Here is a 25,671-nt window from a genome sequence, read left to right as displayed (position 1 = left end):
ATCTTGGGAAAAGTCACTTGTTTTTTCTGAGCATCAGTTTACTGATAATGATACCGATCAGTTTCTGTAAAGGAGGGATATCACATTTAGTCCAATGCTTAAATGCTGTTCTGAGGATCAAATGAACTAATAGAAATAAATTGCTATAAAACACATTTTTATTATCATCTTAACTTTTCATATGTCACAAAAGACTTACTAGTCAAGAGAAAATCTCAAAAGTATTTTGATAAGACCAGACTAAAAAATAACCTCATAATATTTAAGGTAACATGCAATATATTAAACATGACATTTTGCAAAGAAAATTGAGTAAAAAATTTATAAGACTAACAAACTTTCCAGTAAACTAAAAAACTTGAGGAATTTACATGTAAAGTTGTCACCCATATAATTTTCAAAAGTAGTATGAATTTAGGGTTAGAGTCGGGAGGCATATAATAAAATTGTAAAGATATGGCTGAGCCTATTCAACCACAAGTGTATTTCTAAGCTGAAGGAAGAGGAAGATTTTTTTTCCCTTTACCAAAAGCCATAGATAGTTCCTTAACTTTTTTTTTTTGAGAAATAATTTTAAAATTACAAATAGATAACATCAAAATCTACTAAGAAAAAAAAAATTACCCCACTTTCTATTTCATGAAGATTAACACTATCACCTAATAAGAATTCCCTCAATTTCCCCACCATAAAGCTTCTATGATTTATCTTCTCTTTCTTCCTTTCATCCTAGAAAGAAAGGTGTCCTTATATCTAAAATAATTCCTCCTACCTCTGTTCATATTCATGACCTTATTTATTCCTTCCTGTAAACTCTTAAGGACCTTTTTCTCTGCTTGCTCTTTCCAATCTACTCATAACCACGTCCAAATATCATCAATTTTAAAAATGTTTCTCCTACTTTTATCTTATTTAGTTACCACTCATATTTCACTTCCCCTTTATAAATGAAGCTTCTTTAAAAAAAAAAAAAATGGTAAGTACCACTTGGGGTGGGGGATGGGTGGGAGATGGGGAGATAAAGCACATTAATTCACTTTTGGTAAAGTTATGTAGTGCCACTATTATGGAAAATAATTTGGAATTATACAAGAAAAGTGACTAAAGGTATGATATACCGGGTATAAAAAAAGTCATAAACAGATATCAAAATAGTAAACGTAGCACTTTTTATGGTAGCACAAAACTGGAGCAGAACATTGATGGGGAAATGGCAGGACTGGTGGAAAGGGAGGTGGATAGAAATCCCTGAACAAACTGTCATATATAAATGTGATATATGTTATTATTATTAGTATACCATAAGAAATGATGATCGTGAAGAATTCAGAGAAATTTGAGAAGACTTGTAATGAACCAATTAAAGAAACAACCAAGAGTAATATACATAAAGACCACAAAAATGGAAATACTACTAAAAGACATTAAAATTTAGAAGAATGAATGACCAATTGATTTGTGAGGGCTAATGAAACATACTTCACTTCTCTTGGCAGATAAATGGTAGACTGGGTCCAGAATGATGAATATACTATCAGAACTCAACTGTTTTTCTCTGTCAAAAATGAGGGTTTCTGGGTGGAGTAGGGAAAGAAGTAATTGGACAGTGATACTAAAAAAAAAAAAGATCAATAAGACATTAAAAAAATAGTCTAAATTTAATATCCTCAAAACCTATTTACCTCAACAACCCCACGTACTGCGTTATATTGCAAACACTTTACTGAGAGTGCATTCTCAAAGGTCAGGAAGGACCTAATTGACAAATCTAACAGCCTTTTTTCTATATCCTCACTCTCCTTGATTTTCTGAAGCATTTGACATTGTTAATTGACCTGATTCTGGATACCCTCAAGAAATACATAGTATCATTTGGAAAGGACCTCATGGTATGACTTATACTTGAACTACTCTAAAACCAATGAGTGCTGGTGATGAAGAGCATACCACCTTCATAAAGCAGTTTATTACATAATGGGAGAACGCTAATAGTCATAACTTTTTTTTTTTTTTTCATTTTGATTGTGACCTCCATTCATTGTTCCTAGATCTCTTGATTTGTCTTCCAAGGTTCTATCCTTAACCTTCTTCTTTTCTCTCTCTCTATATGACAATTTCATTTGCTCCCACCCTATCTCTAACATCTGCCAAACACACACTTCTTATTTCTAAGGATACTGAGAGTTCAGTTCAAATCCTACATCCTTCAGGAAACGTTTTCTGATCTCCTTCAGTACATAAATACATTTTCTTTGTTTTCACCTCTTTCGTGTATTTCTAGTTTCCCACTGCACGATAATTATTTGTGGATATGTCATATCCCTGAGTAGACTGTGCTCTATGATAATGGGGTTCATATTTTATCTGAACTTTATCATTTCCTTGATTACTTTATTATCCTTTATTATTTCCTATCACGGCGTTCAGCACAAATTACATATGTTTATATGTAATGACAGTTGCTTTTTTTTTTTTTTTAAATCCCCAGTGCCCGACACTTAGTCGGTCCTTAACACATCCTTTACTGACTAACTAGGTAGATCTCTAATGTATACTGAATTGAACTTGAATAAGAGATTGTAGATGGATGGCTACAAAAGAAACAGACAGAATTTTAAGAAGCAACACTTCCATCTTGTGGCTCTTTAGAGTAATTACTGTTATGAGCACACATATTATTACCTAGAATCAATGCTTGCTGCCATATGTTGGTTAGAAATAAAGCTTTGGGCCAGTGTTTCCAACTTCTGAATAATACTATGTCCATATCAAACATATTATGCCCTATTTTGCTATTTTTATAGGACAGAATATCACTTGTACTCAGTGGCATGTATGGTTAATGATATCTCAAGAATTCCAAAACAAAAAGTACTCTACAGTTATTAGAAGTACCTGTGTCATATTCTTCTTCATCCCCAATGCTAAATACAGGCTTCACACCACGATAGGGCTTGCCCACTCTGTCACTGCTACTCACGTGTCTGCAATTAACAGAATTTGGAAAAGAAAATAACAGTTTAAGATAATCATCAAGCAAAGTTTTCCCCAAGCACCATTTTAACATGCAAGCAAACATGAATTTTATGCACCCAAGAAGAGCCAATAGTTTCAGAAAAGCTGTGTCAAAATTGAAAGTAGATAAGCAAACTATGTTAGTAAAAGTGAAGTAAAGTTTATTTGCTAGACTAAATGTTCTCAAAGCTGTAAGAATGAAATTTAAACAAGTTAAACATTCTTTCTAAATGCAATCCCAAAGTCTTGACAATGAAGCCAAAGTGACAAAGGACAACAAAGTCAACTGGGCATTTTTTCTTTCTAACAGAAAAATTGGAGTATGCTAGGAAAAGTTGGCTTTGTTTACTTTTTTAAATTCTCAAAATGTTTTTATGCACATAAAAAATTACTATGAAGACTTAAGTCTCTCCCTCAAAATATCACTTTTTTTTTTTTTTTGTGAAACCAAAATGTTATTTTGGAGATATAAATAAGTGTTATATACACAACCTAAATAAATCCTATAGGATTGAAGTTCCCCCTGATTTGTGTGTGCGTGTGTACCTACTGATATCAATTATGTCTATAAACCATCAAAGTAAAATGAAAACACTTCTTCAACATATATTAGTCCATACATTTGAAGAAGCTGCAGCATGTTTTTAGAATAAAGATCAGAAGGATCATTTACTATAAATGTGTACCGTAGATTTTCACATTTTATCATGTTTTTCATATCAAGAACATACAACATGTTCTTGTATAGAAAAATTTGGAATATTCAGATCTTCAAATAGTTTTCTTAATTGTGTGTGGATAATCCTCTAATAAGTATTCTAAATGAAGCTCTAAATAGAAAACCATTGTTCTAGTCCCTTGTTTTTCCCCTAAAGAGGCTGACATTTTAAACCATATATAATATATAGCTGACTAGGAGACAAATGTAAGTAGATATAGTATTAGTCCAAATGTAGGTCAAAGGCTCCCCAAACCTGAGCTTGGTATATTATAATCACATTCCAAGGAGCACAGACCCAGTTTTACATTCACTAGTCTCATCAGCAAAAGTTAAAGCAACAGCTACCCTACCCACACCCTGGAGATTAAGTATAATCACACATGGAAATAGGGGAAGTGATAACTTTTCAGTGTATTTTCCTTTCAAAGAAATTTTATATTAGGTTTATAGCAGGTTCAATACAGCAGATTATGAATACTAGGTTAAAATAGCTCCTGTGAACCACAAAACAAGTTAAACAACATATTTTATAAAGTTGGAATTTAAGTGATCTAGAAATTAAAATAAATATTCTTTCTATTGCCTAGTAAATTTTTGGAGATAGAACCAACATCAACAAAATAGCTTCAGGGATAAAAATCTAAACATAGAATCATAAGACTTAGAGGTAGAAGAAACTTTTAGAGATCATCTAGTACAAATCCTTCATTTTTCAGATTAGGAAACTAAGGGCCTGAGAGATTAAGTAATTTGCTCCGAATCACATGAGTAATAAAGTATAGAGCCAGGATTTGAACCAAGGTCCTTGATTCCAAACTAGGGCAGCTTCTACTGTTTTGGCTTGAAATACTTATTTTAGTCTAAAATGATTCATAAACCTTTTGTCATTTTGTAGAGAAGAAAATTATATATTGCCAAAACCCAAACCTTAAAGTTCTATATCTAAAGGTACTTTAAGACCCTTTTTGCATATTTTTTTTTAAAAAAGGAAGTTTTGATTAAGCCATTATGATTTTTTAAAAAGCCAATTGAATGTTTACATGAGTAACAACCAAAAAATAAGCACGAGTAACACTGACAATCCAAAAGTGATTCTTAATCTGGACTGTCAAAATGCAAAATTCTGCAGAGAAAAAAAATAGAGTAAATTAGATAAATTTTAAAGATGTGTCAATATTCATTTTTGATTCTTAAAAATCCCAGTAATAATTATTTAAATTCCATAGAAAGGGCTTTTCTAATTTTTTTTAAAAGCACGTATTTAATCAAACAAAGCAAAAAACAAAAGACAGAAAAATCAACTCAAAAAAACCCCCAATCTTCAACCTAACATTTTAATGGAATATCAGAAGGGAAGGAATTTTTAATTAATTTCATCAAAGACAGAAAGAAAATAACTCCTGTTTTTACTTCATCTAAATTTTATTTTGGTCAAACTCTCAGATTTGAGATACTTTCCCTACATTAACAATGTTTGTTAAGTCTTAAAAACTTAATGGAAAAATTAAGTGGGACAAGGAGGATCATAATTTGAATGAAAAATTAAGTTCACAATTTGGGAAGAATGAAGCTCAGCTAAATGAAATTTAACCAAAACAATCATCTCATAATAAGAAAAAGAAATGAAGATGATTGCATGTTGGGGAGATGTCCTCAGAAATAAATTTTATAAAGTGATTTCTCTAGAAGATTTGAGTAAGCAAATTCAGAATTATCTTGTACTGGCACTATGCCAGAATAACTTTAAATGTAAATTTTTAAACTTAGAAGACTAGCTTCCAAAAGTACATTACCACAAAAGAACCAATCCTCTTTAGCTGGTTTATATTCACATAAGTAGTAAGCTTTATTATCTAAAAAGCTGTAAACTTCTAGAAAAGGGTATATAAAGTAAATATAATAGAAATGGAAAAAAACAATCAGCCACAGAACCAAATAGCCTGAGAGCTATTTATTTTTTCTTACTTGCACTAGGTTGGACCAAATGACCTTTCAACTCTTAAGATTCTATATTAGACTATAAACTTTCAAGAGGTCAGGACCATGCTTTATTATTTCTACTATGACATGGTACTATAAATACATATCACATTCTCTCTCTTTCTGTTTCTGTCTCTCTCTCTCATTTTTCTGTAAGCAACATGCTTTACTATCTTAAAGAAAAAATCGCATGTATGATCACATTGATGTACTCAAGTCTTCAATGCATATTATCATGAAAAATTAAGTTCTCAAGAAAAGACAGCATAAAAGGAAGTAGAATCAAACCAAAGCATGCATGAAATAAAAAATGAAAAGCACCAAGCTAAAATACAGCCCAAAGAACAGCACTAGACAAATAATCAAAAAGCAGAATGAAAAGAGGCTACTGAAAAATTTAGTTTATTTAAACTGTCACCTGGAATCTCAGGTTACGTCAGTGTAACTAATGCTTACAAACAGTGTGAATCGTGCTTAAAGACAAGCATGGTTTAGTTGGACTCTTCTACTCATGGCTTACCGCTCTGTACTTGTTTTGTCTGGCCAAGGAAGATTGAAAGACATTCTATAGTAAATTAAGGCAGAGGACAGAACAAAACAATTATAAAAAAATTAAAATCTATATATTTTTGAAGTGATCAAATTTTCCAATACATATCATTATGTGAAGAAATCATTATGAAGAAAGGGTTTTATACTCTCAACTAAAAACCACAGGAAAACAAGACACTGAGTAGGGATTGGGATGTGGAGAGTAGGAAGGACTGTGGGGGAGGAGAAACATATTTACTCTGAAGACAAACCATATTCCTAGAGATTAAAACTAATATATAGAAAATTGTAATTACATTTAATCTACACCAAAGAATATATCAAGAAGTTGTGAACTATCTAAAAGTCAAAAGATTATACTCCTAAGAACAAAAGAAACCTTGTGAGACCCATTATTTTGCCAGATCTGATAAAATAACCTTAATACAATCCATAAATACATGAGCATGATATTTTATGTTTTATTAACAAAAGTAAACCTGTAATCTTAGTTGCTATTTACCCCAGGAAAAAATACATTTCTATGAAATGCCATATTTCTAACATTCATTTTTTGTGTCACTTGATTAAAATTAAAATGAATTAAGTACATATAATATATTTTCAAGAGAAAAGTTTGCTTAGAAACAAAACCTCTCTTTTGTTCTTTCACTTCAGACATTTTTATATACAAAAGAGGTGCATATCATTTGAAGAATGTAACAGAAGAAATGATGGCTATGATTAATCACAGAACCACAATAAGACTTGCATAAACTAATCCTGATCTGAGATAAGTAGAATTGGGAGAATAATTTACATGATGACAACAATATGTAGAAAGTTAACAAGCTTAAGAACTCTAATCAAAGTAAGAAACAATAGCGACTTCAAAAGGACTGATAATGGAATATTACCCCTCATACACACTTCTTTACAGAGAAGTGCTAGACTAGAGATGCAGATTGACATACATTCTCAGAAATGGGAAATATGCTCATCTGTTTTGTTGGAACAATTGTTTTGTTACAAGAAAGGGTTGGAAAAAAAATAGGAAAGTAGTGCTAAAGAAGGAAAAATAGACCATCAATAAAATAATTTTCAAATACAAAGAAAAAATCTAAGAGACCCAAAGTTTTGTTGCTAGTTGATTAAATTTAAATTTATTTGTTTAAAAGTACATATGTTAATTTTTAAATTTTTTAAGAGATCAACATCCTCTCCCCACCTTCCAATTTATTGTTTCAGTTATTTCTGAGTGATGTCTGACTTTTCGTGATCCTATTTAGGGTTTTCTTGACAAAGATACTGGAGTAGTTTGCCAATTCCTTCTCCAGCTCATTTTACAGATGAGGAAACTGAGGCAAACACAATTATTGTGCCCAATGTCATAAAGCTTGTAAACATCTGAGGCCACATTTAAACCCCAAAAGATGAGTCTTCCTGATAGAAAGAAACAAATCCTTCTGGTTCAAAGTTCTAACGTAACCTCAGATTTTAGAAAGCAACTAGCTAATTAGGTATAGTGAAAAGACAAATTTCCCCAAAGGCCAAGAGTCTTTCTACCACCCATATGATTTTGGAAAAGTATCCACCACATGTAGTGATACGCACATATTAAAGCAGGTATTACTATTATTTTAATGAATAAAAGGCACATTGTTTTCATGTTTTTAAAGTTTTTAATATATGAAGTTTCTTTAGTTATTTTCAGTTCTCCACTATATTGTACAGTGAGTGTCCCATGAACAATTATCCTTTTTGCTGCCAAAAAGAGGATGAAATTTAAGCCAAAATTAATTCCATGAAATACAATATGTAGAATACATTGCAAGAGGATTGCTTAATAAAAATGTATTTAAACAACTTTTCTGGAATATCTTCTTTGACCAAGTTATAGTGACATACCGATCATAGATTATAGGTCTTCTATCACAAATAAAATTTGAAAGAGTTGAGGAATAATGAAAATCCAACTCCCTCACTTTACAGATGAACAGAAATTGAGCTAGATTAAGTATGTTACCCAAGACACAGAGGTAGTAAATAACAGAGTTGAGTTTTGAGCTCCAAACCTAGCACTCTTTTGCACCATGCTCCTCTCTTAATTTCAAATTCTATTCAAGAGAAAAGGGAAAGAAAGGCTCACCTGTCTACAGGAGTTGATGTATTCTCAATAAAACTGATAACTTTTTCCTTGACATTCACAGATTTTGTCTTTAAAGCAACAGTCATTTTGTTTACCAATGATTTCATTCCTCGTCCATCATTTGAACCATTAGGAGAATCACCCTGAAAGACAATAACTGATCTAACTGATTAACTGTCTCCCAAAACATAAAAACAGGCAAACTCATGACAAAGATAGGTAAATATGAACTTTTTAAGAGTGGAAGAGGTAAAACTGAATATAAATAAGTGTCTTACTCTGTCAAAAATTTATTCCTTCCTCACTGAAAAGTATTTCAAACCTATTGACTTCTGGTCTAACTCGCAGAATGAAAAGACAGTGCGATTACTATTAACAGGACTAATTCATTTTTTTTCTTTTACATATTTCTACCATATTTGTTCTTACTTCATTAAGTATTTCTTTAGAAAATGAATAAATATATGGGTGAATGAAAATGTCTGTTTCTATATTTAAACCCTAAGCTTAACCAAATTACCACTGCAAACAATTTCCTTATCAGACTCAAGTCCCTTTTCTTTCTGGTTTGCAAATATTTTTTGCATGAAATGGCTTTAGTTAAAATTTTCTATGCTACTCTTAAGTACGCTTTTATTTTTAGGAAGTTGTTAGAGCAAAAAGTTAAAGGGCTTCCATTTAATTAGTATTTTTCAAATTGGGAGTTAGAGATACCAAAAAGGGTTGTGAGTTAGAAAGGTGAGTGAAGAGAAGAGTTACTCAGGTCCCAAAAGAGGCGAAATGTATTACTACCTTAGGACCATAAGGCTTTAAAGAAGACTATAATTACATTAAAAATAATGACTTAGAACTAATGAATTTTTTAGGAAAAGACACTTATGTCAGACAAATTTCTGAAACTTTCTTTTTATTGATGGTAATGACTAAAATAAACTAAGAATATCTGTTTAAAATCAAGACCATTAAATTAAACCATATTAAGTGATTGATTCACTGTAAACATAATAAAACTACTTAATGAATTTGTTAATACTTGGTCCTCTTTTCTGGACATTTTTCTAGTATGGGAAAACAATCTGTATATAGACACTTACATCAACAGAGGAATTAATACTGCTCCTGGAGCCTGAGGTGCTAGCAATCCAGTGGCCATATCCATTTTCTGGTCCATCCACGTTTATATCTGCTAAGTGTTGCTGGAGTGCTTGTGGGAAAATAGAAATAAAAACTAAAGCATCAAATCCTTTTAGACAGTTATTACATAACTTCTAAGTATGACACAAAATTGCTTCCTTATATACATATGATCCTCTTTCTGAAGAAAATAGTAAAACAGTATGGGCCATAATAAAAAGACCATAATCTTAAAAAAGTCTCCTCTTCCCTTTAACATCCTGTTCATGTGCCACACATTCATAAGAATAGTTTTAACATAACTGATGAATTTTCCCTTTTCCATTTTTGTTTCTTGTAAGCTGCCCATAAGTTATCACAATTAAATTATTTTACAACTTAACAAAGATTCCATGGAAGAACTATTGCTGCTTTTCTTTGAAGAAGGAAGTCAAGCTAACCTATTCTGTAACAATTTAACAAATTTCAAAATTATTTTTTAAAAAGAGATTAATCCTTAGCAAAAGCAATGATTGGTAGCAAAAATAATTCTGCAAAACCTCAGCTTCATTGTGCACAAAAACAATTTTTAAATGTTCAGAATATAAAGGACAACAGTTCTAATGAACATCCCTCCTGTTTACATATTGCATTACAATATATTATATACAAATTAATGATGAAAATAAATACTGGATCCAGGACCAATGTGTATATAACACTTATAATGACTACACTGATCATTCTCTAGGTATGCTATTCACTGGGCAAAAGAAAATAACAAACCTTGCTAATACCAAGAAAGATAATACTTAGTTTTTTGGAAATCTACTGAACCAATCTTTTTTTTTTTTTAAATAACTTTTTATTGACAGAACCCATGTCAGGGTAATTTTTTACAACATTATCCCTTGCACTCACTTCTGTTCCGATTTTTCCCCTCCCTCCCTCCACCTCCTCCCCCAGATGGCAAGCTGTCCTATATATGTTAAATATGTCATAGTATATCCTAGATACAATATATGTGTGCACAACCAAACAGCTCTCTTGTTGCACAGGGAGAATTGTATTTAGAAGGTAGAAGTAACCCAGTAAGAAAAACAAAAATGCAAATAGTTTACATTCATTTTCCCAGTGTTCTTTCTTTGGGTGTAGCTGCTTCTGTCCATCATTGATCAGTTGGAACTGAGTTAGATCTCTTTGTCAAAGAAATCCACTTCCACCAGAATACATCCTCATACAGTATCATTGTTGAGGTATATAATGATTTCCTGGCCCTGCTCATTTCACTTAGCATCAGTTCATCTAAGTCTCTCCAAGCCTCTCTGTATTCATCCTGCTGGTCATTTCTTACAAAACAATAATATTCCATAACATTCATATACCACAATTTACCCAACCATTCTCCAATTGATGGGCATCCATTCATTTTCCAGTTTCTAGCCACTACAAACAGGGCTGCCACAAACATTTTGGCACATACAGGTCCCTTTCCCTTCTTTAGTATCTCTTTGGGGTATAAGCCCCTACTGAGCCAATCTTAAAAATAAACTTCAATGTATCAGCATTGTTTTCATAACTGTCCACCTCTTCTTTGCTTCCTTATACATTTTCTTCAGGATCTATTGTTGATAAGGAATCTATGGCTACCATCTAATACTCTGCTCTTTAGGATCCATACAAATTTGTTGTTATGACTAATTAGGGTTTACAGATTTGTATTTTTCATATCATCCTTCCCCTCCTGCTTTAAAAGTAGCATACAATATAGATGTTATCTTAAAATTTTACAAATTCTCAAAATACATTAATTATATATTCTACAATAACTCTAGTCAATTATTTTTAAATATGGGGAACTGAGTCACCAGCTTAGAGATATGAACACACCTAGCCTGTTTATTTTTTCCCCCAACTACTAATTTTTTTGGGGGGGTGAGGGTTGGGGGAACTTATACATGTACTTTTTTTTTTCTTTTTTACACATTTCCTTATGAATCATGTTGAGAAGGGAAAATCAGAACAAAAGGGAAAAACCATAAGGAAAAAAAAAACAGGAGAAAAAGGAAAAAAGTGAATATAACATGAGTTGGTTCATATTCAGTCTCCATTTCTCTCTATGGATGCAGAAAGCATATTTCATTTAAAGTTTATTGGGATTTAAAACCATCAGTAAGCATCATATATAATGGGGATAAACTGGAACCATTCCCAATAAGATCAGGAGTAAAACAAGGTTGCCCACTATCACCATTACTATTCCATATTGTATTAGAAATGCTAGCTATGGCAATGAGAGCAAAATTAAAGGAATTAGAGTAGGTAATGAGGAAACCAAATTATCACTTTTTGCTGATGATATGACAATATAGAGAACTCCAGAGATTTTACTAAAAAGCTATTTGAAATAATCCACACCATCAGCAAAGTTGCAGGATACAAAATAAACCCACATAAGTCATAAGCATTCTTATATATCACTAACAAAATCCAACGGTTAGAGTTACAAAGAGAAATTCCATTTAAAGTAACTACTGACAGTATAAAATATTTAGGAATCTATCTGCCAAGGGAAAATCAGAAACTATATGAGCAAAACTACAAAACTCTTTCCACACAAATAAAGTCAGATCTAACCAAATGGAAAAATAATAAATGTTCTTGGATTGGGTGAGCAAATATAATAAGGATGACAATACTACCTAAACTAATCTATTTATTTAGCACTATACCAATCAGACTCCAAAAAACTATTTTAATGATAGAAAAATAAAAAAAAAGTTCATATGGAAAACAAAAGGTCAAGAATTTCAAGGAATTAATGAAAAAAAAAATCAAATGAAGGTGACCTAGCTACCAGATCTAAAATTATATTATAAAACAGTGGTTACCAAAACCATTTGGTATTGGCTAAGAAATAGACTAGTTGATCAGTGGAATAGGCTAGGTTCAAAGGACAAAATAGCTAATAACTTTAATAATTTAGTGTTTGACAAACCCAAAGACCCCAGCTTTTTGGGATAAGAACTTGCTGTTTGACAAAAATTGCTGGGAAAATTGGAAATTAGTATGGCAGAAACTAGGCATTGACCTACACTTAACACCATACACCAAGATAAGGTCAAAATGGGTTCACGGCCTAGGCATAAAGAATGACATTATAAATAAATTGGAAGAGCATAGAATAGTTTACCTCTCAGACCTGTGGAAGAGGAAGGAATTTATGACCAAAGAAGAACTAGAGATCATTACTGATCGCAAAATAGAAAAATTTGATTATATCAAATTAAAAAGTTTTGTACAAACAAAACTAAGGCAGACAAGATTAGAAGGGAAGCAATCAACTGGGAAAACATTTTGATAAAGGCCTCATTTCCAAAATATATAGAAAACTGACTAATTTATAAGAAATCAAGCTATTCTCCAACTGATAAATGGTCAAAGGCTATGAACAGACAATTCTCACACAAAGAAACTGAAACTATTATTAGCCATGTGAAAAGATGCTCCAAGTCATTATTAATCAGAGAAATGCAAATTAAGACAACTCTGAGATATCACTACACACCTGTCAGATTGGCTAGAATAACAAGGAAAGATAATGCGGAATGTTCCAGGGATGTGGGAAAACTGGGACACTGATACATTGTTGGTGGAATTGTGAATACATCCAGCCATTCTGGAGAGCAATTTGGAACTATGCTCAAAAGGCTATCAATCGGTGTGTATCCTTTGAGCCAGCAGTGCTACTATTGGGCTTATATCCCAAAGAGATTTTAAAGAAGGGAAAGGGACCTGTATGTGCAAGAATGTTTGTGGTAGCCCTGTTTGTAGTGACTAAAAGCTGGAAAATGAATGGATGCCCATCACTTGGAGAATGGCTGAATAAATTGTGTTATATGAATATTATGGAATATTATTGTTCTGTAAGAAATGACCAGCAGGATTATTTCAGAAAGGCTTGGAGAGACTTATATGAACTGATACTGAGTGAAATGAGCAGGATCAGAAGATCATTATATACTTCTTCTTTTTTTTTTTTTTAATTTTATTTAATAGCCTTTTATTTACAGGATATATACATGGGTAACTTTACAGCATTAACAATTGCCAAACCTTTTGTTCCAATTTTTCACCCTTACCCCACCCTCCTTAGATGGCAGGATGACCAGAGATGTTAAATATATTAAAATATAAATTAGATACATAAAAGTATACATGACTAAAACGTTATTTCTGTTGTACAAAAGAATCAGACTTGAAATATTGTACAGTTGTTGAAGGAAATCAAAATGCAGGTGTGATAAAATAGGGATTGGGAATTAATGTAATGGTTTTTAGTCATCTCCCAGAGTTCTTTTTCTGGGTTAGCTAGTTCAGTCATTACTGCTCCATTAGAAATGATTTGGTTTGATCTCGCTGAGGGATGGCCGTCCATCAGAACTGGTCATCATAGATTGTTGTTGAAGTATATAATGATCTCCTGGTCCTGCTCATTTCACTCCAGCATCAGTTCGTAAGTCTCTCCAGCCTTCTGAAATTATCCTGTTTATTTCTTACAGAACAGTAATATTCCAATATTCATATACTCAAATTTATTCAGCTTTCTCCAATTGATGGACATCCATTCAGTTTCCAGTTTTTAGCCCTTACAAAAAGGGCTGCCACAAAACATTCGTGGACATATCAGGTCCCTTTCCTTCTTTATAATCTTTGGATATAATCCTAGAATAACACTGTTGGATCAAAGGGTATGACAGTTTGATAACTTTTGAGCATAAGTCCAAACTATTTCCAAAATGGTTGGATTCGTTCACAACCCACCAACAATGATCAATATCCCAGTTTTCCTGATCCCCTCCAACAATCATCATTATTTTTTCCTGTCATCTTAGCCAATCTGACAGGTGTGTAGTGGTATCTTAGAGTTGTCTTAATTTGCATTTCTCTGATTAATAAGATCATTATATACTTCAACAACAATGCTATCTGATGATCAATTGTGATGGACGTGGCCCTCTTAAACAATGAGATGAACCAAATCATTTCCAACGGAGCAGTAATGAACTGAACCAGCTACACCCAGGGAAAGAACTCTGAGAGATGACTATGAACCATTACATAGAATTCCCAATCCCTCTATTTTTGTCTGCCTGCATTTTTGATTTCTTCAAAGCTAATTGTAATATTATTTAAAGTCCAATTTTTTTGTACAGCAAAATAACTGTATGGACATGTATACATATATTATATTTAACTTATACTTTAATATATTTAACATGTATTGGTCAACCTGCCATCTGAGGGAAGGGATGGGGTAAGGAGGGAAAAGTTGGAACAAAAGGATTTGCAACTGTTAATGCTGAAAAATTACCTATGCATATATCTTGTAAATAAAAAGCTATAATAATAATAATAAAGTTTATTGGGAGTGCTTTGGCCCAATGAACCAATGAGAAGAATGAAATCTATCATAGTTGATCATCACACAAACTTGCTGTTGTTGTGTACAATGTTTTCCTAAAGTTTCTACTTGTTTCACTCAGCATCAGTTCATGAAAATCTTTCCAGGCCTTTCTAAAATCAGCCTGTTCATCATTTTTTATAATATACCTCAACTTATTCAGCCATTCCCCAACTGATAAACATCCACTCATTTTCCAATTCTTTGCCACCACAAAAAGAGCTGCTACAAAAAAGCTTGCATTTATCTAATCAACAGTGATTCAGAGCATTTTTTCATATGACTGTAAATGGCTTTAATTTCTTCATCTGAAAATTGTCTATTTATGTGCTTTGACCATTTATCAGCTGGGGAATGATGTGTTCTTATTAAAAAATATTTCCCAGCTTTCTGCTTCCCTTCTAATCTTGGCTGTGTTGATTTTATTTGTGCAAAAGCTTTTTAATTTAATGTAATCAAAATTGTCCACTTTGCATTTCATTATGTTCTCTAGTTCTTCTTTGGCCATAAATTCTTCCCTTCTCCAAAAATCTGATAGACAAACTATACCCTGCTCTCCTAATTTGCTTATAGTATCATCCTTCCTTTACACCTAAGTCACGTGCTCATTTTGACCTTATTTTGGTACAGGGTGTGAGATATGGATCTATGCTGAGTTTCTCATATTTTCTAATTTCCCCAGAAATTTTTGTGAAATAGTGAGTTCCTATCCTAGAAGCTGGAGTTTTGTGGTTTATCAAATAATAGATTACTACAGTCACTGATTATTATGATATATGTATCTAATCTATTCCACTGATCCACCTCTCTATTTCTTATCCAGTAAAAGCATTTGGTATATTGTATATTGCAAAACATGAAGTTAAAAAAGTAGTCATTAATCAACATCTATGCTTATTAATAAACAAGTCTTACAAATGCCAGTTACTATCAACTACACTAAAGAAGGGATCTAGCAGATAATATTAGGGAGCATAAACACACACACGCAATTATTTTTAGTTTAGAAGGCTTAGTATGGTTTTCTGCAGCAGTTCTACCTTCCTAATTGTATCCACATTAATCTAATCATGGAATTACTTGTATCCCTAGGATACCAAGTGATGGTGACAAGAAACCAATTGAGAAAATCTAATGGCAGGGGAAAACTCTGCTATAGATAATAAACATATGTAACTCATAATCTATTTGTATTGTGAAGTTTTTTCATTGTGTAAAGTCAATTAATTATAGTTAAATTACTAAATTTGTGTTACTTTTCTCTGCTCTTCCACAATTTGTTTATAAATATAAATTATAAAAACTAGTGCCTACTTGTATGTGTCTTGTATATATTGCATGTATTTATCTCCTGCATTAGAATCAAGGGCAACTAGGTAGCATAGTGGACCGAGCATTGGGTTTAGAATCAGGAAGAATTGTCTTTATGAATTCAAATCTAGCTTAGCTTTGTGTAAGTCATTCAACCCTATTTGCCTCATCTGTAAAATGAGTTAGGGAAGGAAACAGCAAGCCATTCCAGGATCTTTGCCAATAAAACCTCAAATAGTGTCATAAAGTTAGATGTGACCGAACAACAATAAAAAAATTCCTTAAAAGCAACAGCTGTTTCACTATGTCTATCCTTAGCACTTACCAATATCTTGCAAAATAGGAAGTATTTAATAAATGTTCAGTGACTGATTAAATTCTCCATCCAATATTACTTCAGTTGTCATACCAAGCATCCTCCTTCTCACATGCAACAGATAAAGAAACAAAATTTTAAACTTACCCATAAATCCTCCACTGGCAATGCTGACATATTCTTTGTTTTTCTGTCATGAGAAATAAACATGATATTATTTTCAAATTCCCCATATTCAAAATGTTGATAATGCTGTTTACAACTTACATTTCTAAAAACATGTATTTAGCATTTTTGTTTTGCTCTTTTTAAAAAGAATCCAAAAACAACATCCATAAGGTTATACGTTAAATTGCTAGTTTTCTTTTTAATATTCCCAACTTTTGCACAAAGGGAAAATTAAATTATTATTTCCTTTTCCTTATTTAATTATTTCCTTATTTAATATTTCCTTTTCCTATTAAATTATAAAGTTTCCTCTAACTGCTATGACTAATACCAAAAGATTTTTGAATAGGAATCAAATGGGTCCTGGAAAAGAGAATAAATACAAGGAAGAGGTCTGGGGGCCTCATTTTGATCACTACATACATTTTGTTCTACATACATTTTGCTCTATCCAATCTATCTTTTTTCAATAAGAACTGTCACTTATCCATTTCCATACAACACTTCAGTCATTTTCTGATTCTGTCTTTCAACCACTTTTGTATTTCAATTAATCTGAGACCTCAACTATGTAGCTTCATCCCCTCTCCAAAACAATGCATCCACGATCCACATTCTGGAATGTCCTCACTCATACTCTCCAGAGAGGACCTGCAAGCTGGAAGCCTTCCACTATTTCTTAAAAGGAAGTTTTTAAAAATTGTAAACCTAATGACCTAATAAAAACAACCAAATAAGGAGTAAAGACTTATCCCAAATTCCTACCCTTTAAGAAGGGACAGTCAAATTAAAAAACAACAAGTAAAGAAAATACTTTTGTTTTGTTTTGTCACCTTGCAGTTCTGTTATCTTAATATATTCTATCATTAACATATCAATGGTTCAGTCCTCTTACTAGGCATGTATATAATTTCTAAATTTTTGTTACTAATAATAGAACAGCTATGAGAATTTTGCTGAGATTATATCTTTTCTCTCTTCTTATGATGTTTTTGAAGACTAGGAAAAGAGCAAAAGAATTCTTGAAAGGTAATATCAGTTTTGTAACTTTTACTGATTAGCATATCATTCTCTAAAATGTACCAGCTAGAGTACCGGTTCTAAAGTCAGGAAGACCCGAGTTCAAATCTGGTTTCAGACACCTCAGACACTTACTAGCTGTGTGATGCTGAGCAAGTAAGTCACTTGACCTCAATTCACATATACACACATACACACATACTGACTGTTAGGAGACCTTGGTGATCTAGAACTATAATATATTGAATCACTGATAGAATAACACTAATAAAAAGAACAATCTGAAGGTCAAAAAAATCACTGAAATTACTGTATAATTTCTGAAATTTAATTTTTTTGTCTGTTTTCTCTTATTCAATTTTGAACCAAACTTATTGTCAATCTACAGCAACTATTCAACATAACAGAATAAATCCAATGGATTACTCTTCAAAATGAATAATATATGAATTTTAATTCACTAAGTTTTTCTCTATAATGTTGTTAGTCCAATATCTTCACTGAGGAAGCCCAAATAGCAATTATGGATTTTGATGCAATAAACATGATGTCAACCAAATATACACTTTGCCAAAAGGGATTTGCAAAATGATTATGAAACACATAGTGAAATAAAAGAGACACTCATGGAAGGGAAATGTGCACATGTGTGTGGAGGGAAGGGGGGCGTTCTATACATATATTCTAGAAATTGTTTGCTTTCCCACTACTAATTTCAATTGTTTTCTCAGTTCTTAACCCTTTTACACAATTCTGAAGCACAAGACATTCTATCTATTCTGACATTCTCTTCCATCTTGGCTTTACTAACATTGTTTTTTCCTGGTTCTCCTACTTTTCTAAATGCTTTACAGCCTCCTTCATGGTTTTTTTTTTTCTTCCATTCCCCTTTTCTGCTGGCCTTGGCCTTCTTTCATCACTACACCTTTTCCCTTGGCTCTCACACCCTATTTCAATGACAATTTAAAACTCTACATAGGGGTATTCTCTTTGAGCTCTGGAACTTTATTTCTACCTACCTGCTATATAACTTCACCAAGCTATCCTACCAGAACCTTACATTTCTCATGTCCAAAACTGAAGCTGCTTTCCCTCCAACAATTTGTCCTACCAATTTCATTATTTCTCTCATTGGTATTTCGCCATCCCAGCACCTTAAGTTTGGAGCCTCTTCTCTTCCTCTCAATTCTTCCATCTACTCAAGTGTCAAATCCTTTTGAATCTACCCCTTAAAAGGTATCACATCTGTCCTCTTTCTGCCACTAACAATGGCATCTCACTAGTTCAAGTTCATTCTAGATTCTAGCCTGGACCCCTGGTAATGCCTCCTGATTTGTTTCACTGCTAACAGCCTCTCCACTCTCCAGAACATTCTGCATACAGGTGTGTATAATGTACTCTTTTTTATTCAAGAACCCTTGAGCCATTCTATCATATAGAAACATGTTAAGTAGACTCAGGACATTGTACACAGTAACAGCAACATTGTTCGATAATCAACTATGACAGATTTAGCTTTTCTCAGCAATATAATGGATTAAAACAACTCCAAAAGACTCAAGATGGAAAATAATATTCACATTCAAAAAAAAAAAGAACTATATAGGCTGAATGCACATTGAAGCATACCACCTGCACTTTTTGCCCTTTCTTGTGGTTTTCTTCTTTTATTCCGAGTTTACTTTCACATGACTAATGTGGAAATTTAAATATATATATATATATATACACACACACACACTTTAGTCTTACATTTGAGAGCCCTCCACAGTCTGCCCCTCATCAATCTTTTTGGAATTATTTCACAGTACTCTACTCCATATATATTACATTCAAATCCAATGAGATCAATAGTTGGTTTTGCACTTTGTCCCCATATTCATCAAGGTCATCAAAATCTCTTTTCCTTCAAGGCCTAGCTTCCATGAAAAATTCCATCCTTGATAGCCTCAATAAAAAGGGATCTTTTATTTCCCAATTTTCCTTGAAGCACTTTGGCTCTCTTATTTGTTCACACTCTACCTTATGTCATATTTATTTATCTAAATCCTGTCTCCCTCTCCATTGAATGTAAGCTCCTTGTGGATGGGGACTGTGTGATTGTCTACCTTTGTATCCCCAGAGCTGGTGATTACTAGATAGCAAAGTGGCTAGAGTGTAGAATTGGAGTCAGGAAGATCTGAATTCTAATCCAGCCTCAAACATTTACTAATTTTGTGACCCTGAAGAAGGTACTTAATCTCTCTCAGCTTCAGTTTTCTCCTCTGTAAAATGGTGACAGTAATAGTACGTCCATTCAGGGTTGTCATAAGAGTCAAGTGAGATGATAAAATCTTTGTAAATCTTAAAGCACTTTAATGCTAGCTATTATGAGTTATTATTGTTATTACATGTAGACCATTTCTATACTGATGTATGTATTTTGCCCTCAACTCTCTTGATCTCCAATATCCACATTTCCACTTGCTTTTTAGGTTATCACAAATTAGTTATCCAGAAGACATCTTAACTCAATATATAACTCCTTATTTTTTCCCCATAAAGCACATCCCCCCAATCTCCCCAATCTCATATTTTCTCTAGATAAGCAATACAATCTTCCCAGTCCTTTAGGCTCACAACCCAGGAGTCATCAGGATTCTTCAATATCTTCCATTTACCCATTATATCCAAGTTGTTGCTAATATATAATACATGTATACACATGCATTCTTATGTATGTATATGGCTGATATCACACCTACATCATATTTATATATACACACAATATGAATATATATGTATATATATGCACCCACACACCTTTTTTCCTCTGATCAGCTTAATTTGTATTATTGCAACTGCTTCTAGTAAGTCTGCCTGCTTCAAGAATCTTTCCACTTCAATCCATCCTTCATTCAACCATTAAAGTGATTTTCCTAAAGTATAGGTCGGAACACACACACACACACACACACACACACACACACACATCCTCTCACTCAGTAAACCAAGCTCCCTATTTACCTCAGGACTGAATGGGTGGCTGTCTCAGTCAAACTGAGACCTTTTAAAGGACTGGGTCTCCCACTGCATCCAGGGACATCTCCAATCATCCTGATCCATGAGGCAGGTGATCTTATCCAGCACTCCCTCATTTAGCAGCAACACCTTACTCTCCACCACATCATCTTCAAGCCAGTGACCCTAGCCTCCAGCTTTTCCAAAGAAACATTTTATCTCTTGCCTATGACAATTTTCTCTGGCTGTTCCTCATTCCTGAAAATTTCTCCCCCCTTAACTCTACCTACTGACTTTCTTTAGATTCCATCTAGAATCCCCATATCCCATCTTTTGCCAGAAAAGCTTCCCCAACTCTTTTTAATATTAGTTGCTTTCTTTCAGTTAAATATTTCCTGTTTACCAGGAAAACTTTAGACAATTTGCTTTATCTAGACTAGTTTTCCAGTAGTCTCCAGAATTAGATTGTAAACTCCTAGAGAGCAGGCTTTGTCACCTGCCTCTTTTTGTATTATCAGGTGTGCATAGTGCCTAGAGATACTTAATAATGTTTATTCTACGTCCTTAAATGTTTATTGATTAATTAGAATTTGTGTTTTTTTCTTAAATTAAAAAAAGATGTTCTAATTAATAACAGGAATTGAACATGAAATGAAACAAATGAGAAGGTTTGTGCGACATTATACCTCTTACCACCCCAATTCCTTTTGGTATTAGGGAGTAAGGGGGAATTGAGACAGTGGGGTTAAGTGACTTGCCCAGGTTCACACAGTAAGTATTAAGTGTCTAAGGCCAAATTTGAATTCAGGTCATCCTGACTCCAGAGCTGGTACTCTATCCACTGGCTATCCCTTATCTTCCTAATTCAAAACCATACAAAGATTGATGTCAAAGTTCTAGTTATCAAACTACTCATTAGGTGTTTATGAAGTCAAATTTTCTAGCTAAATAAAATGAGAGGATAGTTCTGTGAGAATGCAAAGAGGAACACAAACCATGTCACAAAATTCATAGGTCATCTGGTTAATTCAGACTCACATTCATTAAGTACCATGGACTAAGCCCTTAAGTTACAATACAAAAACAAAACTAGCCTGCTACCAAGGTACCACAATTAAGCAATTTAGCAATGGAAGAGACCTTAGAGATCACCAAGTCCAATCTTCTCATTTTGCTGATACAAAGAAAAGGCCTATGACAATATTTAAAAAATAAAGAGTCAAGTTTCAAAAGGACACAATCAATTTCATGATGGCAATCCTCACTGGAAATATTTCACTTTTTTTTTTTTTGGGGGGCTGAGGCAATTGGGGTTAAGTGACTTGCCCAGGGTCACACAGCTAGGAAGTATTAAGTGTCTGAGATCAGATTTGAACTCAGGTCCTCCTGACTTCAGGGCTGGGGCTCTATCCACTGCACCACCTAGCTGCCCCTTTATCCACAAGGAGAAAATGCCTAATAGGCCTCTTTTTTTTTTTGTTTAAACAGCATAAACTTTTTATTTTAAATTGATGGCTAGAAGAAAATATTTGCTCAGGTATAGTCATTTATACAAACATACCTGTAAAAAGTGTGCAAGAACCATATTCATATACATGTCTTCTTCTTCTCTGCCACTTCCCATGAAGCAGAGGTGTTCCCCTCCCGCAATTGAACCAGACTCAATAGATTGTTTCTGGGCTTCTAGCAAATATTTTACTGACTGTGCAAATTCTGATGGATTCTGAAGCATCTGAAAGGGAAAAAATAAATCTGGCCAAGCTGATTTACAGTAATTTCAAAATTTCATAAATTTACGGTAATTTTATTATCATAGAATGTTAGCATTTAAAAGCAAACAGGAAAAGAAGTAAAGTCCTCATTAAATTTAAGAATTTCAATCTCTTAATCAGTTCTAAAACAGACTGATAAATGTCAATGAAAGATGTGAAAATGAATGGCAGCATGTGGGAGAATATATGAACATGAAAGGCAGGTATAATAGTGATTATAAAACAAAAACAAAATTTTTTAAAGAAAATCTAGAGTTGACTACTGTAGGATTTCAGATGATAACTTCATCTTCAACTTCATTTCAGATGATAACTCATAACTTGTGCTTTCTAAATATATGTAAACAGAAACCAAGTTTAGAATTATAATTAAATATTTCTCAGTTACTATTTGAAATGAGTACTTATATTTAGATATAATGTAAAACTAACACACTCAGAATTTCTTAATCAGGTACATGAACTTTCTCCTAAGAATATATAATCTTTTTTATCTGAAACAATGTGATAGTACTTAATGAAATAATTTATGCTGCATTTTTAGGAATGCAGCAAGAATTTTAAAATAATAATAAATATCAGACTACATAGTTACTAACAATAGTTTCATATTCTTACTTTTGTGAACTATAAGGGAAAAAACAGTATTGTTCCTTACTTCATTTATTTTAATCAGTACTTATACTAACCAAATCTGAATCTAAGTGAAAAGCTGTTGATAAATGCCCAGCATTGTATTGTTCCGCAGGCCTGCAATCCACCACAAAGAATCGAACTCCTTCCTATGAGGAAAACAACATCTGAAATGTTAGAATTCTCAAAATCAAAAATTTCATCGTGAAAGGCATTTGCAACCCGACCAAAGCAAGATGGATTGATATGATGTGGTAATAAAAAACAAGGAAATACTTTAGATATTCCAAATAATTCTAATATTTAACAATAAAAGTGTCTTATAAAGAATTTTTAAAAATAATTTACAAGCTTTAAAGACAAGGCAGTAATTGCCTATGGAATACTACACATTACATAGAACATAAAATGTACTCCCCAAATGTGGAAAGAAAATCTTCTGAATTGACAATCTAAAATGAAGTTCATGTAATGAATTATTTAATCTGGACTTAATATCTTAATTTCTTATAAGAGAAAAATCAGATACTGGTACTCACTTTAATTCCAAACTACCAGTCGTGGTATTAAGAGGCAGCGTGGTGCAGTGGAATGAGAGCTGGATTTGGAGTCAGAGGACCAGGGTTCGAATCTTGGCTCTGCCATTTACTACCTGTGTAACCTTGGACAAGTCACTTGACCTTTCTGGGCCTTAGTTTCCTCATCTGTAAAATGAGGGGTTGGACTAGATGGTCTCTAAGGTCCCTTCCAGCCCTGAACCTATGATCCTAAAATCCTTTGGGGGAAGGAACATCGAAGCATGACAGTTTTCCATTCCCCTCCCCAACATGTTTTTCTAATCCCTTGAAAAAGCTTCTAGCATGGCTACACAGAGCTTTTATTTAAAAAAATGATTGACATTTTTTAATTGAATGTGTTTTCTGGGGTTTTCACACTGATAACAACAACTTAAGAACTAGGGAATATTTTTCTCACTATTTTCCTTTTTTTTAACCACAATCTTAAACTATAGTATAACATTAGCTAAACCCTCGATCACAAATTAGTACTGAGTATCAAATTTAATCTATGATCTTAAACATTAAACTTCTGAAGAAAATCAGTAGCCAAAATTTCTTACATTTAAAAGGGTCTTTTTCTCAGGAGAAAAATTTTATTTCTTTTATTTACTGACCCCTTGATGTTGATTTGCTTGAAGAATCTCTGATACTGAAATTGCCAGACAGAGAGCCTGACTCAGATCTGTGTCATCATCCTTAATTCCCAGCAAAGGACTGCCAAATAAACTATGATTGTCCTGATTGGTAAGAGAGAAGTATTTTTTTTAATGAGAAAAATTGAGCTTTGTCTCTTTCCTAGAGACAAAAAAATTATAAAAAATTTATGTAGTTTCAATGCACAAAGACAAGAACATATAAAACCTATCTCACAATCACACAGTGCTCACAAAGCAGAAACAAACAGCCTATTATGTAGGACATGGAGTTCAACTGTTTTGCCAATAATGGTAAAAATCAAAGCTTTTCTGCCTACAAATACCTCACAATCCAAAAAAGAGATGCAAGAAGATAGTGTTACATACCTCTTTTCCCTTTTGTTCTTCCTGAAGAAAAACTAAAACACCATAGTTCTTCAAGCACTTTAAAGTTAAAAATTCTTTAAAATAGATAGACTCAACTTTTTCTTATACTATCATCAAAAATAAAATCACAAAATGACTGTTTTATATTCCTCACAGATTTTGGAAAATAAAATAACTGATATAATGATACTTTACTCTAATCATAATTGTGACATTAATCTAAAACAGGGATTATTGTCTTGTGATCTGGTAACTGGTAACTTGTTTTTTAATTTCATTTCAACAGCAATTGGTTTCCTTTATGATCCTATATATTTTATTTATTTAAACATATTCTCAGAATGAGTACAAAGGCTTCTTCAGAAAAAATGATGCATACAAAAAGAAATTAAGTACCCTACACCTAAAGTTTTTAACGAATTATTCTGAAAAGTAACATTAGGTTGTGGAGAGAAAAGAGAAAGTAACTGTGCAAAATATTCTCCATAACCCAAAACAATTATCTGTCATACTTAAGGAATAAGGTACTCCACAATAAGTTTGCATCAGATTAAAGATATTTATACTTTAAACATAAAAATATCCTGTCATATCAACTTCTTTTAATTTTTTAGGTGATTAAATTGTCATTTCACAGTGTTTAAAAATCACAAATATGTACTTTATTTAAAAGCAGTAGCACTGATACCTCATAGTTTTTAGAAAATAAATATGAAAAAATTCTCTCTCTCAAAAAAATTAAATCTGACCTTTTGGGTTAGATTGTCTAGGTACAATCCTAGGCTATCATTATGAATATCAGTTATTGTGCTGTACTCCAACACAGAAGCATCAAATTCACAGCCACTTCCAGAATCAGATTAAAATGTAATTAAGAAATGTTTAATAAAATAAAT

The 25,671-nt window shown here is 32.8% G+C and overlaps 1 protein-coding gene across 6 annotated transcripts in view; it reads right to left on the bottom strand.

Annotated features, from left to right (window-relative positions):
* TBC1D23 (TBC1 domain family member 23) overlaps positions 1 to 25,671 on the bottom strand; it is a 69,008-nt gene that overhangs the window by 12,783 nt on the left and 30,554 nt on the right. For 5 of the 6 annotated variants that reach the window (XR_004232971.1, XM_031959566.1, XM_031959565.1 and 2 more), the window contains exons 9-16: positions 24,368 to 24,490; positions 23,250 to 23,342; positions 22,350 to 22,520; positions 16,748 to 16,790; positions 9,491 to 9,600; positions 8,397 to 8,539; positions 6,237 to 6,281; positions 2,896 to 2,984 (exon numbers count right to left, since the gene is read on the bottom strand). Coding sequence is in view for 5 of the 6 variants with exons in the window: in XM_031959566.1 (XP_031815426.1) it covers positions 2,896 to 2,984; positions 6,237 to 6,281; positions 8,397 to 8,539; positions 9,491 to 9,600; positions 16,748 to 16,790; positions 22,350 to 22,520; positions 23,250 to 23,342; positions 24,368 to 24,490 (817 nt within the window). In the remaining variant the exon portion in view is untranslated. The remainder of the gene's footprint in view (positions 1 to 2,895; positions 2,985 to 6,236; positions 6,282 to 8,396; positions 8,540 to 9,490; positions 9,601 to 16,747; positions 16,791 to 22,349; positions 22,521 to 23,249; positions 23,343 to 24,367; positions 24,491 to 25,671) is intronic. The other variant, XM_031959568.1, reaches the window with a different exon arrangement.

Source organism: Sarcophilus harrisii, chromosome 3, assembly GCF_902635505.1.
Source record: "Sarcophilus harrisii chromosome 3, mSarHar1.11, whole genome shotgun sequence".
NCBI classification, from domain to species: domain Eukaryota; kingdom Metazoa; phylum Chordata; class Mammalia; order Dasyuromorphia; family Dasyuridae; genus Sarcophilus; species Sarcophilus harrisii.
The sequence above is the reverse complement of the archived record's forward strand: the minus strand, read 5'-3'. Positions and strand labels throughout refer to the sequence as shown.